Source organism: Danaus plexippus, chromosome 2 (assembly GCF_018135715.1).
Source record: "Danaus plexippus chromosome 2, MEX_DaPlex, whole genome shotgun sequence".
NCBI lineage: Eukaryota > Metazoa > Arthropoda > Insecta > Lepidoptera > Nymphalidae > Danaus > Danaus plexippus.
In genome coordinates this window covers 1,308,315-1,330,496 of record NC_083537.1, presented here as the reverse complement: position 1 = coordinate 1,330,496, position 22,182 = coordinate 1,308,315, and the positions used below count along the sequence as shown (strand labels likewise).

The window sequence follows — 22,182 nt, the reverse complement described above, 5'->3', positions numbered from 1 at the left end:
GTCGAAACTTACCTTTATATCAAATACTAGACGCCTTTTAGAATCACTGCCAGTGGAGTTAATAGATTATAATTGACATATTGTAAATGCATCTGTTCCTTTATCGCATTATTTCAATGCAATTAATTAATTTTAAAACATCGAATTGTCAATACACAAGTATCTTAATCAATTAATAATTATTATTGAACTAAAATTGATAAATAAAATTGGTATTTAAGTAATTATTACTCTAGATATTCAGGCGTCAACGATTTCGGAAGACACCGGGAGATAACAAACATCAAGATGGATTCCGGATATTGATACGAATCAAATAATAGTTTTACCATAAAATAAAACTTGCATATTATTTTGTCATCAATATCCGGAATCCAGGTAACCCCTAGCTGGTGCATCATGAGCCTTATGGTGAAGAATATTCGCGAGCTCGGTGTTTTATATAATTAATACCGTGAAGAAAGTGGCGCCACCCACATAGAGAGGTAGATGATATTTGCTGGCAAAAGACGGAAAGATGCTTGCTTGACTCAAGATGGATTCCGGATATTGATGAAAAAATAATAGGTAAGTTTTATTTTAAGGTAAAACTCTCCATTTAATTGAAGCTACGATTAAAAGTGTATTGGGTTTAGTTTTATAGCTATAAGAGGCAATGGGAAGGGAAGCACTAAATTTACGTGCATACTTTTATTACTGAAGAACGATTGATAGTGACAGTTGTATCCAATTTTGATAGTAAAATAACTATTATTTTGCTATGACTGTTCGTTGAAATGAAAAGGTTTTTCTTTTTCAAGTTAACAATTAAAATATAGACCTTTTTTCACAACTTTTATCAAGCATACTAGAATATATCTGTAAATCGTATTTTGCTGATATTTTTCTAGAACCAACTCTATATTGCTAGGTCAAGCCGCAAGGAGAACGTACGATCGTATTTCATTAATTTTAACACGCAAAATAAATACATTATTACAATTCATTTACACGAGGTCACAAAAGTTAGCAAAACAGAAAAGCGGAAGGAAAGCTTTAAATCGTACACCGGTCACTCAACTCTATAACTTTCAAGAGTTCTAAAACGAATCCGGTGCTAAAAGTAGTTCTTTTTAAAGCCTTTTAGAACATGCATATATTTAATATAACCATTTATTGCAAACATCTTCCGCTTATGAAACGCAGTTTGACGTGAATAAGTAGCGAGTCTCACTGCTTGTGTTGCGGTCCCACATTGTAGCTACAATGGCATAAGGTGGCGCTCTCATCGACCGCTATAAAATGTCTCTAACCTTTAATAGATGGCACTGTTATCAAATCAAAAAATGAAATTTAACAATGTAGGTTTAACGGTTTTATAGGATATTATATGCTTTTGTGACGGGCACTCCGCTGGTCTGCCAGGGAAACGTCACATTGTGCTATTGTGCCTCTATAAGGTGAATTAGCAGAGTACTTGTTTCTATATTTATCAAGTACTCTTAACATATTAATTTAGAAATACACTTCAATAGCTCTGATAGGGTTTAGGTCTTAGAAGAAGAAAATAAAAAATCCTAAAATAGTTTAAAGGAAATTGTAGACTTGTTATCTTCTGTATTATTCATTAATTTTATTCAATTACGATAACTAATAATTAATAATTGTCGGTGTTGTTTTACAAACAGTTTTTTGAATCACAAAATTGAACGTGGTAAGAGGGAATCGCGGGAATGGGAAGGTTGTAAAATAAGAAATCGATAATCGAGGTATGTTTTATTTATCGAGTTTGTATGTAGGTAATAACTACAATAAAGTATAGAAGTGACCGATGATCTATTACAATGTGAATATCCTAATCACAATTTCTCATATGTATTAATAATTTTTTTTTGTATACTTTTTAGGCATTCACTAGGCACTAACACATGCCTATATTGCTTTAGTCTTCAAATTCTCCATTCATATTTACAAACGAAAATAAAAGGCCGGAGAAATGCTAGTCAAAAAACCAACGAGGGGCCGAAACACAGAGTTTATTTTGATCATTAATAAGTAACCATGATTATTTATAATAAAAAAAAATATTAAAATTTTCAGACCTTTTCCGTATTCTCGTAACTTTTTTTTAAATGTTTTCTCGACAAGCCCCTCTTTGGTGTTGCATTTTTTAAAAAAGCATATTAAATAATAATACATATAAATAGGGATTTTACAATGTGTCCTTAAGTGTTTACTACAGAACAGGCGTTTTATAGAGATGAGATAATTATAATGACTATATTTAAATATCGAATAATGATATCAATTTTTAAAACATTATAAGAATTTCGTAAAAATATAAAGGACTCGAGATGTATAGTTGAGAACGCGATTATGTTCACTGGCGTGTAGACTGTAGAGCTGTACACTATGACATATATAGAGAAGGTTGTTTAATGCATCCCTGGAAGGCGAGATGCCCGACCAAGACGTTTGTGAAAAATATTGAATAATGTGACATAGAAAACTAACATTACGATATGACATGACGTGACAACGAAAACAGACCGGTCGGAGTAGAGTATGAGAGTTTGATAGTTTGATATATGAAAACGTGCTTCATTACTGTACCTACGTTATACGAATTTAGTGTACATAATATTAACATTCTAGAGATATAATAAAATATGATGTGTTAGGATATCGGTTTATAGAAAAAATGATTAAATCATACAGAACAGGGAAGTTGGAAAAAATTTTTTTTTTGATAATTTTTATAAGAGCAAGATCGTATTAAATTTTATAAATATCTCAATATAATATAAATATATTTACACTCATTAAACACTAAATATACTTTATATATTGGTGTCTTATTAAACGCACACTTAACTAATTTACTTATATATAAAATAAGACATTAAAAGATTTCTTATGGAATGGTTTTTTTTTGTACAAAATCAAATGTCCACTCCACGTCGCCGGTGGATGAAATTGCAAATCATTCACTCTATGAAATACAATCTCGTGACACAACCGGGGAGTGATATTCGTAGCCTCCCGCTTGATAACTTATCTCGACTAGTCTGTACATTGTACGAATTACAGTCGTTCGCATCATCGAATTATGAAAGGCCGTTTCGTTGTAAGATAAAACAATACAAACTAATAATAAATACAACCGCTCTCTGAAGCATGTCGCCGTTTACAATGACTTCGAACAGTGATCGCTAGTTAATGATGACGGTACGATGACACGATACAACCTTACATAATATGAAAGTCTCACTTTCAAACTCCCCACTTTTCATTTCATTGAAAAATAGATCCATAACTACTTAACTATAGTAATTTACATATAAGGTACTCTCTTAAATCGAATGCGATATAGGATAGTCCTCACTGGTCGAACGTACACCGGACCCCCACACCAACGTCTCTAGAGCACACTACGTCCATCACAAAGTCCATCCATAGGAAAAATAATGGAATGAAGATTTATTGCTAGAATTACAAGATCACAAACAGTTGAAGAGTCGCAGCTCCCCGCCCTCAACAGTTGAAGGTGTTGGAGCGGCTGCACGAGCGAGGGAAGTCCTCCGGTCGGCCGTAGCTCTCAGGGATGATGGAGTACTCCGGCTCGCTGTAGTCGGGGACATCCCGCTCGTAGTCGTGCTCCCTCTCCCGGTCCCGAGGAAAACCTATTATGGTTTCCGAGTTACGTATGTAACCATTCTCCTGTTTCCTCGAATATCGGGTGTCGAGATTACGTTGGAAGTTTTCAGGGTGACAGACGACGCCATTGCGGTTCTTTTTGTCTGGCAAGGAACGCAATGAGCCGTTGTTGAGGTGGTGCGCTGGTGCACCGTTGTTGAGGGTTTGTGGTTGATGGTGGCGTCCATCGCCTCCGATGTACGTGAAACCGTTGGCGGGCATAGTGCCGCCGCCTCCCGAGCGCTGCGGCCGCCGCGCGGAGCCCTGGCCGCCTGACATGAAGAAAACGCTCGGGGAGGCGTAAAGCTCTAGCTACAGTTCCGTCACCGGGATAGGCCTGAGGCCGGGTGCGTGCGGCGGCGCCGGGTACTGGGATGGGTGGATGCCCCGAACGATGCAGTCTTCCTCCGTGGAAATGGGTTTGTGGTATTCTAAATTCTTGCGACCCTTATTCCACTTATAATCCTTGAGTTTCTCCTGCATGCTCTTCCGATATCTGTATAATATTAGTAACAGTGTTGCAACAACAGCGAGACACGCGAATCCTACAATACATATAATTGTTTGCCGTCGACTATCGTATAAAACACATTCTAAGTCCTCGGCGGTCAATGTTTTTAAATATTTGTCTTTTAAATTTTCTGGACTGGCACATTGCACTTGAGAAAAATTGCTCTTCTCATTTAATAATTGCTGTAACCATAGAATTTTGCAGTTGCAAATGATTGGATTGTCTGTTAAATCGAGTTGCTTCAATTCTTTTCCTACAAATACGCTCTCACTGAGCACTTTTATGGCATTATCTCTCAATGATACATGTCGTAATTTAGGCAAACCTAGAAGAGTACAATCTTCTATGGTGGACAATTCTTTATTATTTGTTAATACAATAGATTCCAAGTTGATATTATCTTCGAAAGCGCCTTTTTCTATTCGTTTAAGTTGAGTCGCTCCCGTTATGTCTATAAGTTTAAGATTTTTTAGTCCTTTAAAAGAGTGACTTTCTAAAACGATAAAGTCGTTTTGGCCTATATATAACTCTTCGAGTCTCGTCAAGCTAGAAAGCTGTTGCGTAGGAACCACACTCAATCGGTTCCCAAAAAGGTTTAGGCTTCTTAATCCTGGGAGACCCCTAAATGCAAAGTCGCTTATATTAAAGAGTCCAGCTCCATTAAGGTCCAATACTGCCAGCCTATTGAGACCCGCGAAAGCATCATCGGGTAAAAAAGAAAAAGCGTTAAGGCCGACGTGTAACTCGGCGAGACTTCCTAGAAGACTAAATGATGTTGTTGGGACCGAACTCAACTCGTTGTCATCCAAATAAAGAATTCTCAAAGCAGACAATCCAGCGAATGATCTCGGCTCTATTTTTGATATTCTATTTTGTCCTAAGTTCAATTCTTCTAGTCTCGGCAGTGTAGAAAATACACCATTTGTAAGTTCTTCCAAAAAGTTACGTTTCAGGTTGAGAACGGTCAATGAATTGAGTCCTTGGAATGTCGTGTTTGTGACTGAAGATATTTTGTTATGGTTAAGATGGAGTTCTTGTAACTTTCGTTGATATGCAAAGTTTTTCATTGGTATGCTGACGAGATGATTCTGAGACAGGTCCAAGTGTTGAAGTTCCGTGTAAAACTGCATGGAGCTGTCGATAGTTTTAATTTTATTGTTGCGGATGATAAGCCGTTGTATGGATGGGTTAAGGGCAATGGGAAGGACGTCTAGTCTGCTCTCCTCGCACACCACCACCAGTGTGTCGTCGTTACAGATGCAGCCGCCTGGACAGTTCGCGAGAGCGGAGGCGCCGCTACCCCACGTTAGCAGCTGGAGGCATATCATCAGGACCTGGAATTCAAATACATTATCCTTGTAAGCGAACTTATTAGACATGAATTTTATTAACCTTAAAATAAGTTATTTAATTTATTAAATTTTTGTAGTTATTTTTAATCATATAAAGAAACACAAAGATAAATTGAAACCTATTTAACAAAATGAAATGTTAAGTGAAGTTCGTTAAGGGCTAAAAAGTAAAATAAGAGTTTTGCTCAGTTTTAATTTATTAAGATGCGCTTCACCGTAGCAGTGCCTAGGGCAGCTTCTTTGCTTCAAAGACTAGCACTTTTATTACGTTTCCTCGTTCCGTTTCGTTTGCAACAATTAGCAAAAGAGAGATGAGCGGGGACGAGACTCATCTCGAGTTTCACGAAAGACTTTAACTCTGTTACGATGTGATTTATCCTAGATCCAACATCAACAGTCCCTTTGTGAGCTACAACAACATTAAATTACACAAGGCGAACTAATTTAATTGTTTTTTGCTTAAATACCAAATAGTATAATAAATTTCAATATAGTTTTCGAAATTTAAATATTTATATATTTTTTTATGTAAATTACATATGTCAAGACAACATTGCTACGATGATTATAATATAACGTATTTTTGTGAAAGAATTTCTTGCAATTATTCAATCCTTTAGGGAACTCGCAATCAGGCCGAATACCGTACTGTAGAAGCGGCTGGTGATTCTAGCTTCACGATCACAAATCATAATCAAAACTAGATATGCAGGTCATTCTCAAACATAGCTGTTCGTTTTGCACTGTCCCGGTGAAATTTCCGCTAAAATCCAATAAACGGCTGCGTTCGTAGCGTTGTGCACGGATTTTGTCTTGTTTTGTAAATGCTGCAATGTTTTTTTTAGCAAAAACTGCGGGCCTATGGATTGTAATATATATCCAGTGTTAGATTAATGGATAGAGATGTAAACGTACTGTTAGCAGCTGGGACGAATACTAAAATTACATGCTTTACTTAAAATATATTAAACATATAAATAATTCGTGACTTTTTTGTTGTTCTCTGTTAATTCATGTTGATTGCCAATAAAAACATAGCTGCGAAAAGCAATCACGTTTTATAGGTAAAAGCACAATATATGCAAAAAAAAAGTATATCGGTCTTTATGACCTAGCGTGAAATACCGCAGAGAGTGATAGGTATGCAAATCACATAATTGTGGCCGCGTGGGATGGGATGAAAAACTTAGCCAAGCGTACAAGGGCGGCAAAGGGAACCGCGTAAGTGAAATTAAGAACGGTACTATTAAAATAGAAGAGATTTTTAAACTGAATTTCATAATTCATTGAGATTTTGACTAGAATATCGCAAAAAAAATAATTTAAATTATGATGATACTACATCAAAGGGAAACCTCTAATTGTTAAAATATATAATATTGAATGTTACGTCTGTTTTCATTTCAATTCGCGGAATGAGATATCGTCACGCAAAGAGTCAGTTATTCAAATTAGCTATAATAAGAGTAAATAAATTCCATTGGTGTGCTGATTAAAAATGCGAGAAGCGATCATGGCACAGGCAGAGTTCTGAATTACAAATTTCGGAAATTACCAGATCCGAACAAGGCTAGAAAGATCCCAGTAGCGAGGCTTAGGAGCCTGAGAAATATTTGGTCTATAATACAGATACATAGGTGTTTATTTCATATGAGACTGATTGATAACAACTTCGTTTCATAATTTGTCAAAGCATTGTATCCGATAAGTAAATGACAGGTTAATCCAATGTACATGGACACTACTTGTAAAGGATACTATCTAGATTTAGGTATCTACATTAGGCAGCTGGAAGGCACGTGCGTGAGATTGAAGAGCCAGACTCGATGAGGAATAGAATATATATTTTTTTTCTCTACTATTACATTATTTATTTGCAACCAAACGTATAATGAATACTTCTATTGTATTCTCTCCGAGTAGATTTATACCGTTTAAATATTTTTGACAATCGCATGTAGGGTACAATATATTCCCACAACCGAATACTGTAAAGAAATTAGTTCGTGTATAGGTTGAAATGCCACTTGAGTTTTTGTTGTTATTATATAAAGTGGATATATTGAGCTTTTTGAGTATGAAGTCCGAAAAGTTTATATTGTAACTCGATTGTATTGTATATGTATTGTATATTGTATACACTAATATATATAGGTATGTGATGTTAAATGTTTTCCTAATATGTAAATCAAACCTACAATAACTTTGTCTGTCTATATTCGAAGTTTTATGAATGGAGATAAAGAAAAACATTACTGTTAAAATGATGGCTTAAGTGATTGATACTAACGTGACTTAAAAAAAAACTAAAATAGTTAAAGCAATATTTTTTTATTACATGTCTGCTCCCTCAAAACTAGGCATCCCCACTCTTAATTCCAAACCTTAAATTTTTTTTTTTGTTTTTTGTTTCGAGAATGCTGAGGAATATAAAATTTATTTAAATTAATGTTCGTGATATAATATCGATACAAAATCAATTTTTATAGGTATGTATGCATCGCGGTATAAAATCAAGCGGAGCGTACAACCACGGTTTCACGCGCTATTACAGGCGGTACGCTTTGCGAATATTTGCCCAACAAGCGGCCACATAAAATGGTATTTATTTGTCCACAGCGGTCAGGAAGACGGGGGTCAGACTATGTTAGTCGATGGATTTAGCGGCGACAAACGCCCGGAAAATGAGTGGCATTATGCAGATGCTGTACCTGAATGCATCGATGCAGTTTAACGGCAACTGTTAATTGTCCGCATGATTTGTTAACGTAAATAGAGAAACAATGCCAGGCGACGTAGATTTAATTACGGCAGATATGAGTGCTGGCTGCAGGTTGCGGAGACGATCGGGACGTTATCAATATTTTCGGCGGGATTTATTGCTTTTGTATGGCTATATGAGCACAGAGAAACGGACTAACAGAGGCAGTACCTTTCATTCAGAATAAGGAAAAAGGAGATAAAGGCTCTATTAATGGATTCATTCGGGTAATGTGTTTATTTCTTTACATATGAATTGTCGATTGTATGTATGGTCGTATACATTCTGATAGTAAATTCACTTCTGTTGGTTGGGATAAACAGATTTCGTACCAAATATAACATTAACAATAAACTCGTAAAGTATTCTGTGCAATCCATGAATATTAAATATGAGAAATTATTTACAAAAATATATATCTCTGAATGTAATTTACAGTTAATATTCAGTAATGTAGTTGACTTGCGTATAATATTTTATTTTTAATATAGAAATTTGTTATGAATATGAATGCAGAATTATTAATAGGCGACTGTTGAGAACATGTATTGCGTTTCCTTACTAACTATTAGGTAGACAAGTTTTCTACGAAAAAGAATATATCAGGTAAGACATTTATATAAATTGTTATAATGTGTATTTTAACAGAATTTTAACTTACCATATAAACATTATAAGTAACACAGCCAGCGATCCGTCTCCCGAACCTCTGTGGCGCCATCTGCAATGAAATAATAGAAATAAGATTTCAAAAATAAACATATCGTTGTAAATATAGAAGTAAACCATTAACTGCACATTGACTCGATAATTTCTACAAATTGCCGTTCATGTTTGAACAGTCGCTTCCAATGTAGTTTGCTTTAAGGGAGACATGACAAGATATTTCACTTTGAGTTGTTCAAATTTTATTAAAGTTTTTCTAATCCTCTTCCTAGCTTAGTTTTGCTAGATTTTGGTTTTTAACTGTTAAGAACCAGCTCAGTAGTTAGTGGAAATGTTTTAATAAAACGGCTTGTTATATAATAATTACACTTCGTTACCAAGGCTGTATTTTAGTTTGTAATGGCCGTTGATTCCTTGGTTATGGGTTCCTGTATAATATTAAGTAAAAATATTAATAAAATTACGACGAACAGACAGTATTTCCCATAGTTGTCTATCAGCGAGCACGTGTGAGTTTCCCAGACAGGCGGCTATTACGTAGCTCCACGGTGTGTTTATAACAATTTCATTAGCCAGTCTATTCGTGTAATAACCCACTGAGCAAACCAACGACCATTAGCTTTTTACTTCCATGCCATTATTTGAATTACTGAACAGATAATATCCTCTTTGTTTTATACAATAATTTGTTTGAAACAAAGCTGTCCAGAACTCGAGAGTGGAATAATAATTTGTATAAATTCAATGTTAAACAAAGCGAAGAAGATTAAAAAGCCGCTTATCACTCTCGAAACGTTTGAATACTATTGTTTATTGTAAAGTGACGCGGTCAAATTTCGTTGAACAACTTGGAGTTGGAAAGTTTTAGTAGTTTGGTTTGTTTGCGGCGCGCGGCGACCGAGGGCCGGCGAGCGAGCGCGGCCGTTACGTGGAAATTCCGCCTCAAAAGTAATTTGTGATGTCGCAGCGTTCCGGTATTCCTGCAGACGGTATTTACAAATGCGAAACAAAAAGCTGGTAATGACGATGCTAGTTTTGCCAGAACTCTGCCACTTCGCTCACAATTACCGGCGACTGATGGAATATAATACGGCTACCACTATTAGGGGAAACGATTTTCTGTTTGAAATTATGTTAAAGCTTCATAATGTCGAGTCATTTTCCCCATGGATCTTTGCAAATAGTCCAAAAATTCGATTTTCCCTGAAGAGAGTCGCTGCCAAAATATTCAACGTTTTGACAATTTAAATGACTAATGTCCTTTTATTGTTTCGTTTGAGTAAAAAAAACATTCATTTACATTATGTCAATATTTAAATATTACTCGCTCCCGGTTCAATTCAAACGTTGAGAGAATTGAAAATAGCTATATTTTTATGTTCTGCCTCTGAAAATACTTGGGACGTAATGCTATATCAAAATGGTATAGGTGTATATTATTGATAAAGTGCTCTTGGTGTTTGCTGGGTCGATACCAACGAATGAAGCAGAGATTGCGCCCGAAGGAAGGTTCGCGACGGTATTGTCAACACACACTACACTTTGTCCGTTTGTCTGATAAAATTGAAGCTGCATTTTACCTCGTACAACAAAAGTCGCGGAACACGTGAAAGTTCAAAGCGGTGGCGAACAAACAAGTGCAGGATAACAAAAATATACACTAAGATTTTGAAATTTTGAGGAAATAAGATTTTGGAAGTCTCTCTTTGACACGTAAATTAGTCTTCTTCGTATATTTGTTACTAGAAAACGTGCAGTTTACCAAGAAGAAACAACATAAAGTACTGAATGTATGTATTGAATTATTTGATCACGTTAAATAAATAGCCTTATCTCTTTATGTCATTGAGCCAAAAAGGTATATAAAAATAAACCTTTTCTTAAGGTTAGACAAACCTAATACACTAAAAACTCCCCTGACGACTACACTCATATAAAATAAGTTCAGCTGCCTTCGGGCCTGGGCCCGGGGTACCGGATCACTTTTTACGAGACTACTTATACCTAATGATATAAAGTTATAAACCGTGTTGTTTTAAGTATCCCCGAAGCATCGTCATTATAAAGAATTATTTTAATAAAGTATATAAATATAACGGGTACATTTTAAGATACCAAAAACTGATTTATGTGATAAACAAAATAGTGACGTATTTCCTAAATAAAAAACGATATCCGTATGTATTAAACTAATATAACGTATATTTGCCAGATACCGAATTTATCAAAACGCGATCTTAATTCCAACGAATGGAACATTACATTTTCCTCATGAATGAATAAGGTTTGCTATTTTCTTTTACCTATTTTGCAAAAAGCCATTATTAAGAAACAGAGCAGGTGATGGTGGGATTGGTCGTTATCACGAAATCATGCCTCATATCAACATTCTACTTATTTTATCGTGCAATTCGCGTTTCACTTGATGCCCGAAAATCCGCAAATTAAGGCAGGCTCCGGTTCGGTGTGATCCCTAATTTTCAGATACATTGTTGCAAATAAATAGGGGCTTAGGGGCGGCGCGTAAATATAGCAACGTCACGGCATCGCTAGTGCTAGAAGGGCTCGAGATAAGAAGCCTAGTGAAATTGCTCTTAGTTGGATTCTCAAGCGGCCTTAATATACAAACTTAAGCGTTGTTATAGGATTATGAAAAATGATTAAAGATTAACGTCTATGATTTTATGTCAATATATTAAAATATAACAAACGTATTGACGTTGATAATTAATAAAAAGAATGTTGACTTCACCATTAAGGTAGATTATTAATTTTATAATATTTTCATTTTATATTTTTGAATAATATTTTTTCCTATTCAACATCCGATGGTTAAAAAAAAACGGATCTTTGGATGAAATGGTAAGTGCGCGTGCGCAATTGCTTCATTGTTGGTATTCAAATAAAATCAAAAGTTAATAATATATATTTGAAGTTTTCGTATTTTTATGCGATTCTTTATGATATATAAAATATGAACAACTATTTTGACGTTAATATATATTGCTATAACATCATTAACGTAAATTGTAATCGATCGCTACACCAAAAGATATAGAAGAGATAATAAAACGGAGGTTAGTTATATTACTGCGGGAATTTATCGGTAGAAAATTCCATAAGAAGCTTATACGATATGAAATCGCTCAACATGATGGCGTACATGTACTCGTAGGTGGCTTAGCTGGAGCTGCGTTTTAGAAAAAAAAAATCGTTTACATATACTAGTTTATTGATAAAAGTATAAATTAAATATCGCTTCTGTATATAGTAAATAAGAAAAATAAATCTGATGTCTTTGCAGATGCGTCATATTACGAAATATGTACACCAAAAATCTAACATTGATAAAATTAACTGCACGAAATTAAATTATAGACGCAGAAGAAGATAAATTACTATGAATCTATTGGGTATATTTGAGTCTAAATTTTACTCCCAGAGGAGTTTCTGATTTAAAGGGGAAAATTTACTAAATGAATGCTTGGAAGCGTTTAAAATTTTGTAAGTTTTAATTGTATTTATCGCCCCTCACCCTTAATTGTTTCGCGTCGATTCCAGTCTTAGAACTCTTACAAAGTTGAGTGTGACACTTTTGTTAGTTGTCGTCTTTGTAGTAGGGGTCAGTGACATTATAAGTGGAGTGGTCACATGGAATAATAGGGATGGTACGGTGTCTTCTAATGAGACTATGACACAAGACAATATACACAGGTATTATCATGAAAGAGATGAAAGAAGACAAAGAATTATACTTTTTATACATGAAATTGCTTATGGGATATGCTTTTAAAATTTACTACTATTTATTTAAAACGGATTTCAAAAGAGGCTTTATATGGCAATATATAAAAATTCGTCTCATTACATTTGTCAATAAGTTCGCTCTTTTCATTAATGATAGAGTCAGATTAACATCGGCCCAAAGGCAATGTTTTATAAAAATCTATTTAAAAATAAGACAATTAAAAAAATGTCTACAATCTCTGTCTTGATAATGTTGCATCAAACACGGATCTTGTTTTTTAAATGTCAATGTTATTGCAACAAATTATTTCGGAGATCACGTGGGATGAAAGGTTTGTTTTGGTTTTAACAGGGTGTTGAATTTTAATGTTATTCTCTGATTTGATATTAAAGATTTAGTTTCTAAAACGATAAAGTCTTCAATAATACTGTGTGTTTGTCTGTTCATATAAAATAGTGTATCATCGATTGTTATGACACATGCCATCACGCACTTCCCTCAGCGAGGGTACTTCGGAGGGTCTTAAGTGATTACTGAGTGTTGGGGAGAAGTTCTTGACTCAACCTTTGTTCAAAGTATATCTTGTATTGAACTCATACATTATACATACGTATACAGTATTCGCTTTTTGTACTAAGCGTTGAGAGCTCCTCACCAGCGATGTGCTAGGAGATGTTTGAAATATATTAAATAACTAACGGTTTTTATTTTGTTGCACTTAGAGCTATATATGCATCTGGGTTTCACTAACATCCCAATGGGATTTATGTTATTAAAAAGCGGAACAAACAACAGATCGATACAAAAATCATCTTGGGACTGACTGCACTTTATTTTCGTTATAGTTAGATAATTTTTTTAAAAATATATGATAACTTAAAATTTAATATCGGAAATATCAAGAACTTAAAAAAAATCTTATGTAACAATTTATCTTGATATTCTAACAACTTTGGTACAAAGTTCGTGGAACACAATTATATTATAATATTCTTTGGAAAACATCTTGACCTATAATAATGCACTATCCTGGGTCTATATTCTAAGTTTATACCGGGCGTCCCTCGGGGCGGGCAGCATACCTCTATTTTATAGAGCCTTTACTTTATATAGTCTTTACTTTCAATATTTGTATTTCATAGAACAAAAGCACTTCTATTCTATTTTGCATTGTTGTTGGAAAATCTTTAAGATTACTTGGTGTTGTTTTATGAAGCACACATATAAATAGGTTATAGTATATAAAACATATCAAAGGATATATTCTCTACCCTTAAGGTTACTCCTTTGACCTTAGCGATATATTACAGAATTGAACGCTGAACTCAATAATTGTGATAAATCGCCTCTTATCCGACTGGGACGCAATGGCAGACGGCTTTAATGGCGTCGTACCTTTTGTTACAAGTGGCTAAAGTCATATGTGAATGCCTTTTTAGAAATGCGCCGTTGAATTATAGCGCGCGTGTTTTGTTTTCCGCAAAATCTGTGGTTCCCTCAGCTATATCCATTAAATGGATAATTTATTGGTATTAATGTATTAAAGATCAAAGATAATAAATCTATATATTATTGTCATCATATATAAGACACGAAATACTCATACTATACTGAAAATTTTGTATTTTTATAAAATATGTTGTATATAGAATAAGCTAAGGATATTAATTTATAATGATCAATGAATATCTGTTAATTTTCCATCAAACAAACGTGTAATTAACGGCCGTAGTAGTATTGAGAGCATGATTCAATTAATTTGTATTAATATGGCTTTACTACATTAATATTCAATATAATGTTTATTTATTATTGATTAGATACAAACACTGTAAGCTCAGACATATGTACTGGCTAAGATAAACTTGATATTTGAATTAGTTTGATATTCTGTTATTATATAATGCAAGATATATTTCGACGAAATAATAACATTAAAGGTCTTAAAGTTCATAATAATAGATGTATTGAGATCTAAGATTCGGATATTTACAGACTGATACGGTCAAAATCCGAAAATATTAGTTTCATATAATAGATGTTAGATTCTATCTGCTGGTAAATAATCAACTTATATTTATCTGTTACGTATGTTTCATTTTGAATTTATAAGTACATAAATTCATGGAGTAAATTTAAAAGTTACTCTCGCTGGTGGTTCCAGCATTAGATGTCGTGCTATGAGGGTAGTTAAATATAACTCACTCAGTCAGTGCAGTATGTAGGTCGGATGGAGTGATATGGGTTGAGTACTTTGATGATGCACATTCATATAAAATGTTGTAAATCATACACCGGTGCACCGTAATCACTGTCATTAACATATATTTAGCTTACTCCTATCGTACAAAACGTTAAAATACAAGTATACTCTCTAGTATAAAATATATGTATACAAAATAACCGAGTTTATTGAGTCATTACTAACAATAAGTTAGTCGATACTGTGAGCGTATTTTATTTATTATAAAATATTCCGTTAAATTTGGTGATGTTAAAACGTATAATGACGATGACCCTAATGACAGCTACAAGCTCCTAATTTCCCAAACCGCATATGCAAATATGTGTTAGTGTTAACGATTTACACACTAACTGTTAGTGATTAGAATTTATTACTAAATCTATGATAAACTTGCATTTACGTCCATGTATTTGGTATAATTTTATCGTTTATCTAAAGCTACGATACTATATATTTTTTGTTTCAGAATTTTTTAATCAAATTATAGATTCTTTTTGAGTTTCAATTTCGAAATAGATTTACAGAGAGATAAATGAATCACGTTAATCATTTTAATTTACTGCATACATTTTTACATGGTATTGGAACCGTCCAGTTTGTTTAAATGTTATCACTGATAACTGCTATCAGCCCGCTTCAATTTTCCAATTCATATGCAAATCTATTTACTGTCGGGCTTGTTTCATATATTTGCACCGTTTCCATGCATCATTCAATTTTATATTATTATTTTATACATCGTGTGTCTATATATTATTTTTCATTATATTCATATGAATATAAAAAAAAATGTAATAATGTTATGAATTTTGTTATGAAGAGTAAAAGCTTAATCTATTTGCGCGAGACATCATCAAACAAAAGAGATTTTTAAGGTCGAATTATTTTTTCATAGCGTCTGAAGAGGAATTTCTTAAAATGTTTTACTTCGACCTCAGGGAAATCAAAGGTGAGGAATCTTAATTTTTTGTAAAAGTTTACATTGCGTGGGAGTATCATCCCTATTACGTGAGCAATAAGGCTATGGATTTTATAGGAGCCTTAAACGAAATGATTCGTTTCAATGTGGAGGAAAACTGACCAATTTTTTTTTATATATACCAAGAGTAAAAATATTTCGTTGAAACACATTTATTGTATATTATGAAAATATCGTTCTATTGTCTTTCTCATTTACATATGTATGAAATATAATAATTAATTCCATTACATAGTCATAACACAAACCGTAATTACATCAGTACCTATCGAGTCTGAATGCCCGTGGAGGTTCTTATCTCAGACGAACAACAAAACATATCCCGAAAGATACAAACTAATTCATTTTTATTATCCAAAGTTACACTCGAGAAACGAAATCACAGTTTCATCCCGGGCTTAGCCTTTTTAAATTATTGCATCTTGATGGAGACAATTTACTGAATGTATGAGATTACACTGAGCGAGAATTCGAGAGAATGTGCAAAATAACATTTTCTTATTCCGTCATATGTACCCAATTGTACCCAGCTCCGCGCAAAAAGTTATTGCCTCCATACAAACACTGGCCGCTTGTTTGTGTCTGCCAATTCCGATGAATGGCTGTATGATACCGAAATATTCCTATATTGGAATTCAGAACACTTCTTTAGAGGACGTTGAAGGAATAGCTTTTTATTTACATTTTATGGAATTGTGCACTATTCTTTGAATACGATGTGTTTGAATTTTAAAGGAGAGTTGCACAGAGTTTCATATAACGACCATGTACGGCCATCTGGTGCCTACTAACATATACTAACATATATACGTAAGTATTTATAATGCAGTATTAAACTATACAAGTCCAAACAATTAATTAGTTCACAGGTAATTTCATTAGGCTAAGGTAAGATAACAGATGGAGCAACGCGTTCAATTACCCGACCGACGGGTAACCGCATTGTTAATATTATTAATGGCCGAATTCCGCAAAGACAATACCGACATCCGAAGTTATATTTGCCCGAATTTGGTTATTTAGTGGTTTTCAGCATACGGCGTTCAGCATTCTAGCCGGAGCTGGCGGTTTTAAAATTAATATTTACTGCTCCCGGCCGGGTACTTAAGTTCTCTATGGATTTGGCGGATTTCGTTCGCGGCTTTTAAGATTATTCTCTGAAATATAAGTGTATCCGCTAATGGATTGCTCTTTGAGATGCTCAGTGTCTGCAACAAAAGAGTTCATCATTATTATTATCCTCGTAGCTCACTCGCAGACTTTAAGACGAACAGACCGTCCAGAGTTTACTTCGGGTCACGTTAATTACCATTTCCACTAGTCCTTTGGTTAAAAATAAATATGTAATATCTTTTTGTGAATAAAACTTATTTATCATAAAACGATGTTTAGCTGATTTTCCTTAGATGTATATTGGATAAGTAATTTGATATTTACCAGACTCCAAAATTAATATGAGACGGGAGTGGAAAATAATATTCGAAATAAGAGAGAATCTAATATTCCTCGGTCGTTGCTATGTTATCCCATTAAACAAACGATCGGAGTCCAGAGGATATAATATCCCGCTGACAAATCACAAAACAGATAATACGAATGTTATATATATTATACATATATACATAAAGAAAGTATAAGATGCAAGCCTATAATGCTCTGGCTGCTCGATAAGACAACTTAAATTTGAATTCAGCTGATTGGAGTGTGTATAACATGCATTTGATACGGTTGAAATATAATTAATTCAACGAGCACTGGAAATGCATGCGTATACACTAATAGTAAATTATAAGAGATAAAATGCTAATTCGGAACAGATGCATATACTGAAACTAAATTAGAGGTCAGATAACGCCTTGGCGATACGGTATCGGATGAGTCGATTTAATTTACGATATAAAATGTATACATATATTACGATATCTGATCTGATGTTGGATGTGTGACCAGTGTTTGTGTTTCAGCAAGCGATATCGAACGGTAGTGTTTATAAAAAAAATATTCTACTATGAACATAAGCTGTAAAGAGGCTTTGAATAAATGCTGAAATTAAATGACACTTTAAATAGTTATATTGAAAAGAAAATGTTTATTTTACAGTACGTATATTTTATATATAAAAAGTACATTTGTTTTAAATATAAGATTCTGAGCTTACATTCACATGTGGCGATATTTATTACAAAGGCTTTCTGGGCAGGTTTACACGAGAGAAATGCTGTTTCTACTTTATTTGTTGTATGCTTCCACAACACTTTATCGCATATGCATTAGCCTTCCAGAATACATTGAGTGAACTATTAGAATATTTAACGCGCCACCGAAATATTAGCGTTCCACGTAAAATATTGCTAAAAGCTTTTAAATGAAAAGTTATCTCGTGTATTTTTTTGTCGTGTATAAGTGCTGACATTCTCTCACAACGGCGGCAATTCATCAAAACCGCAGAAGTTTTCCATTTTCGGGCGCTTAATTTTCTCACCAAAGCAACATTACAGATTAATAGAACACTCTGGAATGGCGTCCTATTTTTAGGGAAAATAAATTATAAAACCGTTTTTCTGATACTTGTTAACATTCATTAAAAAGATGGTTACAGATTCAGCTTCTATATCAGTTTTATAATAATGTAAGTTGTCAAATTTAAATTAGCATGAATATTATAGTGTAATATGCTGTCTTTGGTTTTTATGTGATAACAGGAAAAAATATTTCTTTAATGATATTGTTGAGATTATATTATTAATTGTTATAAAAATTCAAGACTCCAAATATTACATTAAGGGAACTTTGAGATATTCCAGGATGTGACATCCTTGTTTTGGATCTCATAAATATAAATTTACACACTTAATTTGAACCTTAACGCGATGTAATAAGGTAATATTATATTTATTTGAGAAGTTCTGTACACCCACAACATAATGCGATCGTTACTGCTTAAAATATTCGCGAATGTCTGACATTTAAAAGTTTTAAGACCTTTTTTTCTATTTACGACACGCGGTAGAAGATATGGAGTGATGAATTAAAATTATATGAATTCATGAAGATTTATTAATATAAAGATATCGTATTTATTTAAAGTAGGTACAATTATTATATTGGCTGAAGTTGATTTAATTAAAACACCTTCTATTTAGTTAATGATTTGTAAAATTGCTGTTATATTTATGCATCTCTTCCTTATTAGTAGTGTATGTGACGTGAGTTTCATATCTCAGGATATGTTTGGAGCCAGTTCTATTCAGCTCGTCCATACTTGACGTTGGAATACCGCTGACTGATATCAGATATCATATTTCTACGTCATGTATATAGCATGTAATGGTAGCATTCAATTTCATATTAAATCAGATGGTAGTTTTACAATTCTCTACACTATTATAAGGACTCAAGAATCAGATTACTTTTAATATGACATCAAACAAACGCCGCCTTATGTAGTTTTCTTGAGCTAATGAGTCGGTCAATTACGGCATATTAACTATCCATTTAGGTTTTCAACAAAAGCCTATTAATGTATCCCTAGATTAGATTGTCGAGGCATTCAGAAATGTTTATCTTCAAAGGTACATATTACTTATCTTATTCATTCCGTACTATATTAACATTAGAGAATCCGTTGAAAATATTTTATTTATAAGAAAAAATCTCTAAATACTCTATATCCGTCAGCTTAATTAAAAATAAAACGTTAATCCGGCCTGCGATATTTCAAATAACCACCACCGCACGACAATGGCGGCCAATAATCGAAAATGGTTAATCCGCTCGCAACACCATTCTATTTTAGAATCGGCGCGGAAACTGCATCGGCTTTTTGCGTTCTGTAACACTTTAATAAATTTTACTTAATTGCTGGCTTTTTCGCACCTGAACCGGGCGTTTTAAAACGAATTTACCGCCTCTTTGTTAGCTACGTGTCTATTAATTCGTTTACTCTCTGCGAGGAGGGCACTAATGGGAGCTTTTCTTGCAATTAGCCACAATTAAGATGCTCAGTAAGGAAATGCCGGCATTCTTTGATACCAATGTCGTCCAATAATAATTGATCTTTATCTTGTTTATTTCTAAAAGAACGTAATCAGGCGATCAGTGATCTATTTAAATTATATAACAGGCGTCCTTATATATGTATAAACACACACTCACAAATATATATATATATATATTGTTATGTCCAGTGGTATTAGTGACGCTGGGTGGCCGGACCACCTCGTTGAGATGATTGAGAGCTTCTAATAAACTCGTTCCATCCCGAAGACTTGTCATTTGAAACAATGAGACATTCGGATTAAAACTGGTATCTTACGTGTTCCTATGTTAAAATTATATGTAATGGAAATTTTATTAAAATTATACACATTAAAACCGTAGGGTATCTCATAAAATATACAGTTAGGGAAAATATTTTATTCATAGTAATAAGAAGACGTCGATTCGACCACGGTGGATATATTTTCTTTAAAAATACTAGAATACTTTTAGCGAGACGAGATATACAATCTTGATAAGGATGTCTAAGTGCTTTTACATGTCACTCGGAATGATTTCCAATCTCTCGATAGTTTTTATCAATTTTCTTTTCGGCTTCTACCGACGGCGCATTTCGATTCAACAAGCCTTTCCCCACCCCTCAACGAGAACAAAAGACCTCTCGAAAGCTTAAGAGCCCTTCCTATGAAGTAAATACCAATATTGTTGTATATAAAACTATAAACATGTGTCCGTTCTTAGATATTATTACGTTTTGGTCTCTCATAACGTATGAAATTAGATTACTTTGACTTTTAATAAATCCAGAATACTGCTACACCGTTTTTATAGTTTTGATGGTGGTAAGAGAAGGTTGATAGCGCAGCCTAAGATCGATCAACGGACAAAACAAACGAGCCCTGCAGGCTACAAACTTCGCAACGCACTATCTTTTCTTAGACCGAATACCGTTCATATTCACCTTCAAGTCACGAGCGGAACGTATTAAATACACGCTATTAAATATTAACCAATATTTTAGCATTAAAAGAGTTGAAACACTTACAAGGGTTATATAAACTTCAATACAAATCATCCGACGTCGTAACGTATTTCATGTCAAATGTATAATTTTTTAAACTGTGGGTAAGCTGGACCGTCTCATCGCCCGTCTATAGCTTCGTTGTATAATAATTGTGATTTATGCGGGTGCCGGCCGCAATCACGCGCCATTGTAGCGCTCCTAAGATATGAGGGATTACAACTATCCGATCATACCATTACCTTATTTTATATATCATTCAATTGTATTACATTGATTTTAAGCTCATAACAATTTTGTGTGATCGCTACGTTCTACATCGATGACGTTTTGTTATGGTCAAAAAGAATAATAACACAGATCAAAGCAATAAGAAAATGTTAATTTACATGCTGAAGAGTTGTTCATTTGGACGCACTAATATTAGGAAACTAAAGATGAATTCTAATATAATTTAAAAGTTGTATTTGTATGGTTAGCGACATTTACGATAAGTTAGAAGGAAGATGACCAAAATTAAACTTAGACTAAAAGCCTGAGGATAATATATAATGAAAGATCTATCAGAAGCCAGCGGAAATTAAATGGAGAATTTTTAGGTAATTGTATCCCAGTCGATTTGTAGATTAACCTTACATGTTATTACTAGAGTGAAAGATTTGAGCACTCCATGTACGGTGAACTTTATGGGAGGCCCAAGTTCAGAAGTGGATAGCGATATGCTGACTTGATAGATTGGTATTTTATATTTTGATTATTATTCCATAACTTTCAAGTATATTCTATATCTAGGTCGATAGCTACTAATTTGGAAGTGTAGAGTTTTCACCTCCCAAATATTTACGAATTAATCCGCGGGGTGAGGCTAGTGTTACAATATTATACATATAGTCTACACATAAATGGTTGGCATCGTGACGTCAGCACCGCAAGCGCGCCGTGCTTTGCGGTCACATACACCATCATCTACAGATATCAAATACTATAACTTGATCTGACATATGATAAAACGAAGCAAAATTAAATTAGAAATATATAACACATACATAAAGTTTCTTATCATTACTTTCCAATATTTCATTAAGATTTAAATAAAAACAAAACAGTCTCTGTATTCACGAAATGTTGTCTTAAATAAAAATTGTATCCGAGCGAAGACCATTGCTTTATTATTCTAAAGAATGAAGAATTGTAATTTGAAACATTTCAATTCCTGAGCAATCTG

The 22,182-nt window shown here is 33.9% G+C and overlaps 2 protein-coding genes and 1 long non-coding RNA gene across 5 annotated transcripts in view; 1 reads left to right on the top strand and 2 right to left on the bottom strand.

Annotated features, from left to right (window-relative positions):
- The first annotated feature begins 468 nt into the window (after nt 1-468).
- LOC133319925 (uncharacterized) overlaps nt 469-22,182 on the top strand; it is a 41,872-nt gene continuing 20,158 nt past the window's right edge. The window contains exon 1 of the long non-coding RNA XR_009753388.1: nt 469-567. This is a non-coding gene — a long non-coding RNA (uncharacterized LOC133319925). The remainder of the gene's footprint in view (nt 568-22,182) is intronic.
- Nucleotides 1,743-3,954, bottom strand: LOC133319913 (uncharacterized). Its single transcript, XM_061526148.1, has one exon. The coding sequence runs from the start codon at nt 3,952-3,954 to the stop codon at nt 3,514-3,516; it is 441 nt and encodes a 146-aa protein (XP_061382132.1). The 3' UTR covers nt 1,743-3,513.
- The window catches only part of LOC116779668 (leucine-rich repeat-containing G-protein coupled receptor 5-like), a 116,813-nt gene continuing 98,618 nt past the window's right edge, over nt 3,988-22,182 (bottom strand). For all 3 annotated transcript variants that reach the window (XM_032674062.2, XM_032674061.2, XM_061525967.1), the window contains 2 exons: nt 8,961-9,020; nt 3,988-5,520 (listed from right to left, as the gene is read on the bottom strand). In XM_032674062.2, the coding sequence (XP_032529953.2) occupies nt 3,988-5,520; nt 8,961-9,020 (1,593 nt within the window). The remainder of the gene's footprint in view (nt 5,521-8,960; nt 9,021-22,182) is intronic.

Bases quoted from the DNA above. Each gene is read 5' to 3' on its own strand.
- LOC133319913 (XM_061526148.1), bottom strand. From the start codon at position 3,954: ATGTCAGGCGGCCAGGGCTCCGCGCGGCGGCCGCAGCGCTCGGGAGGC.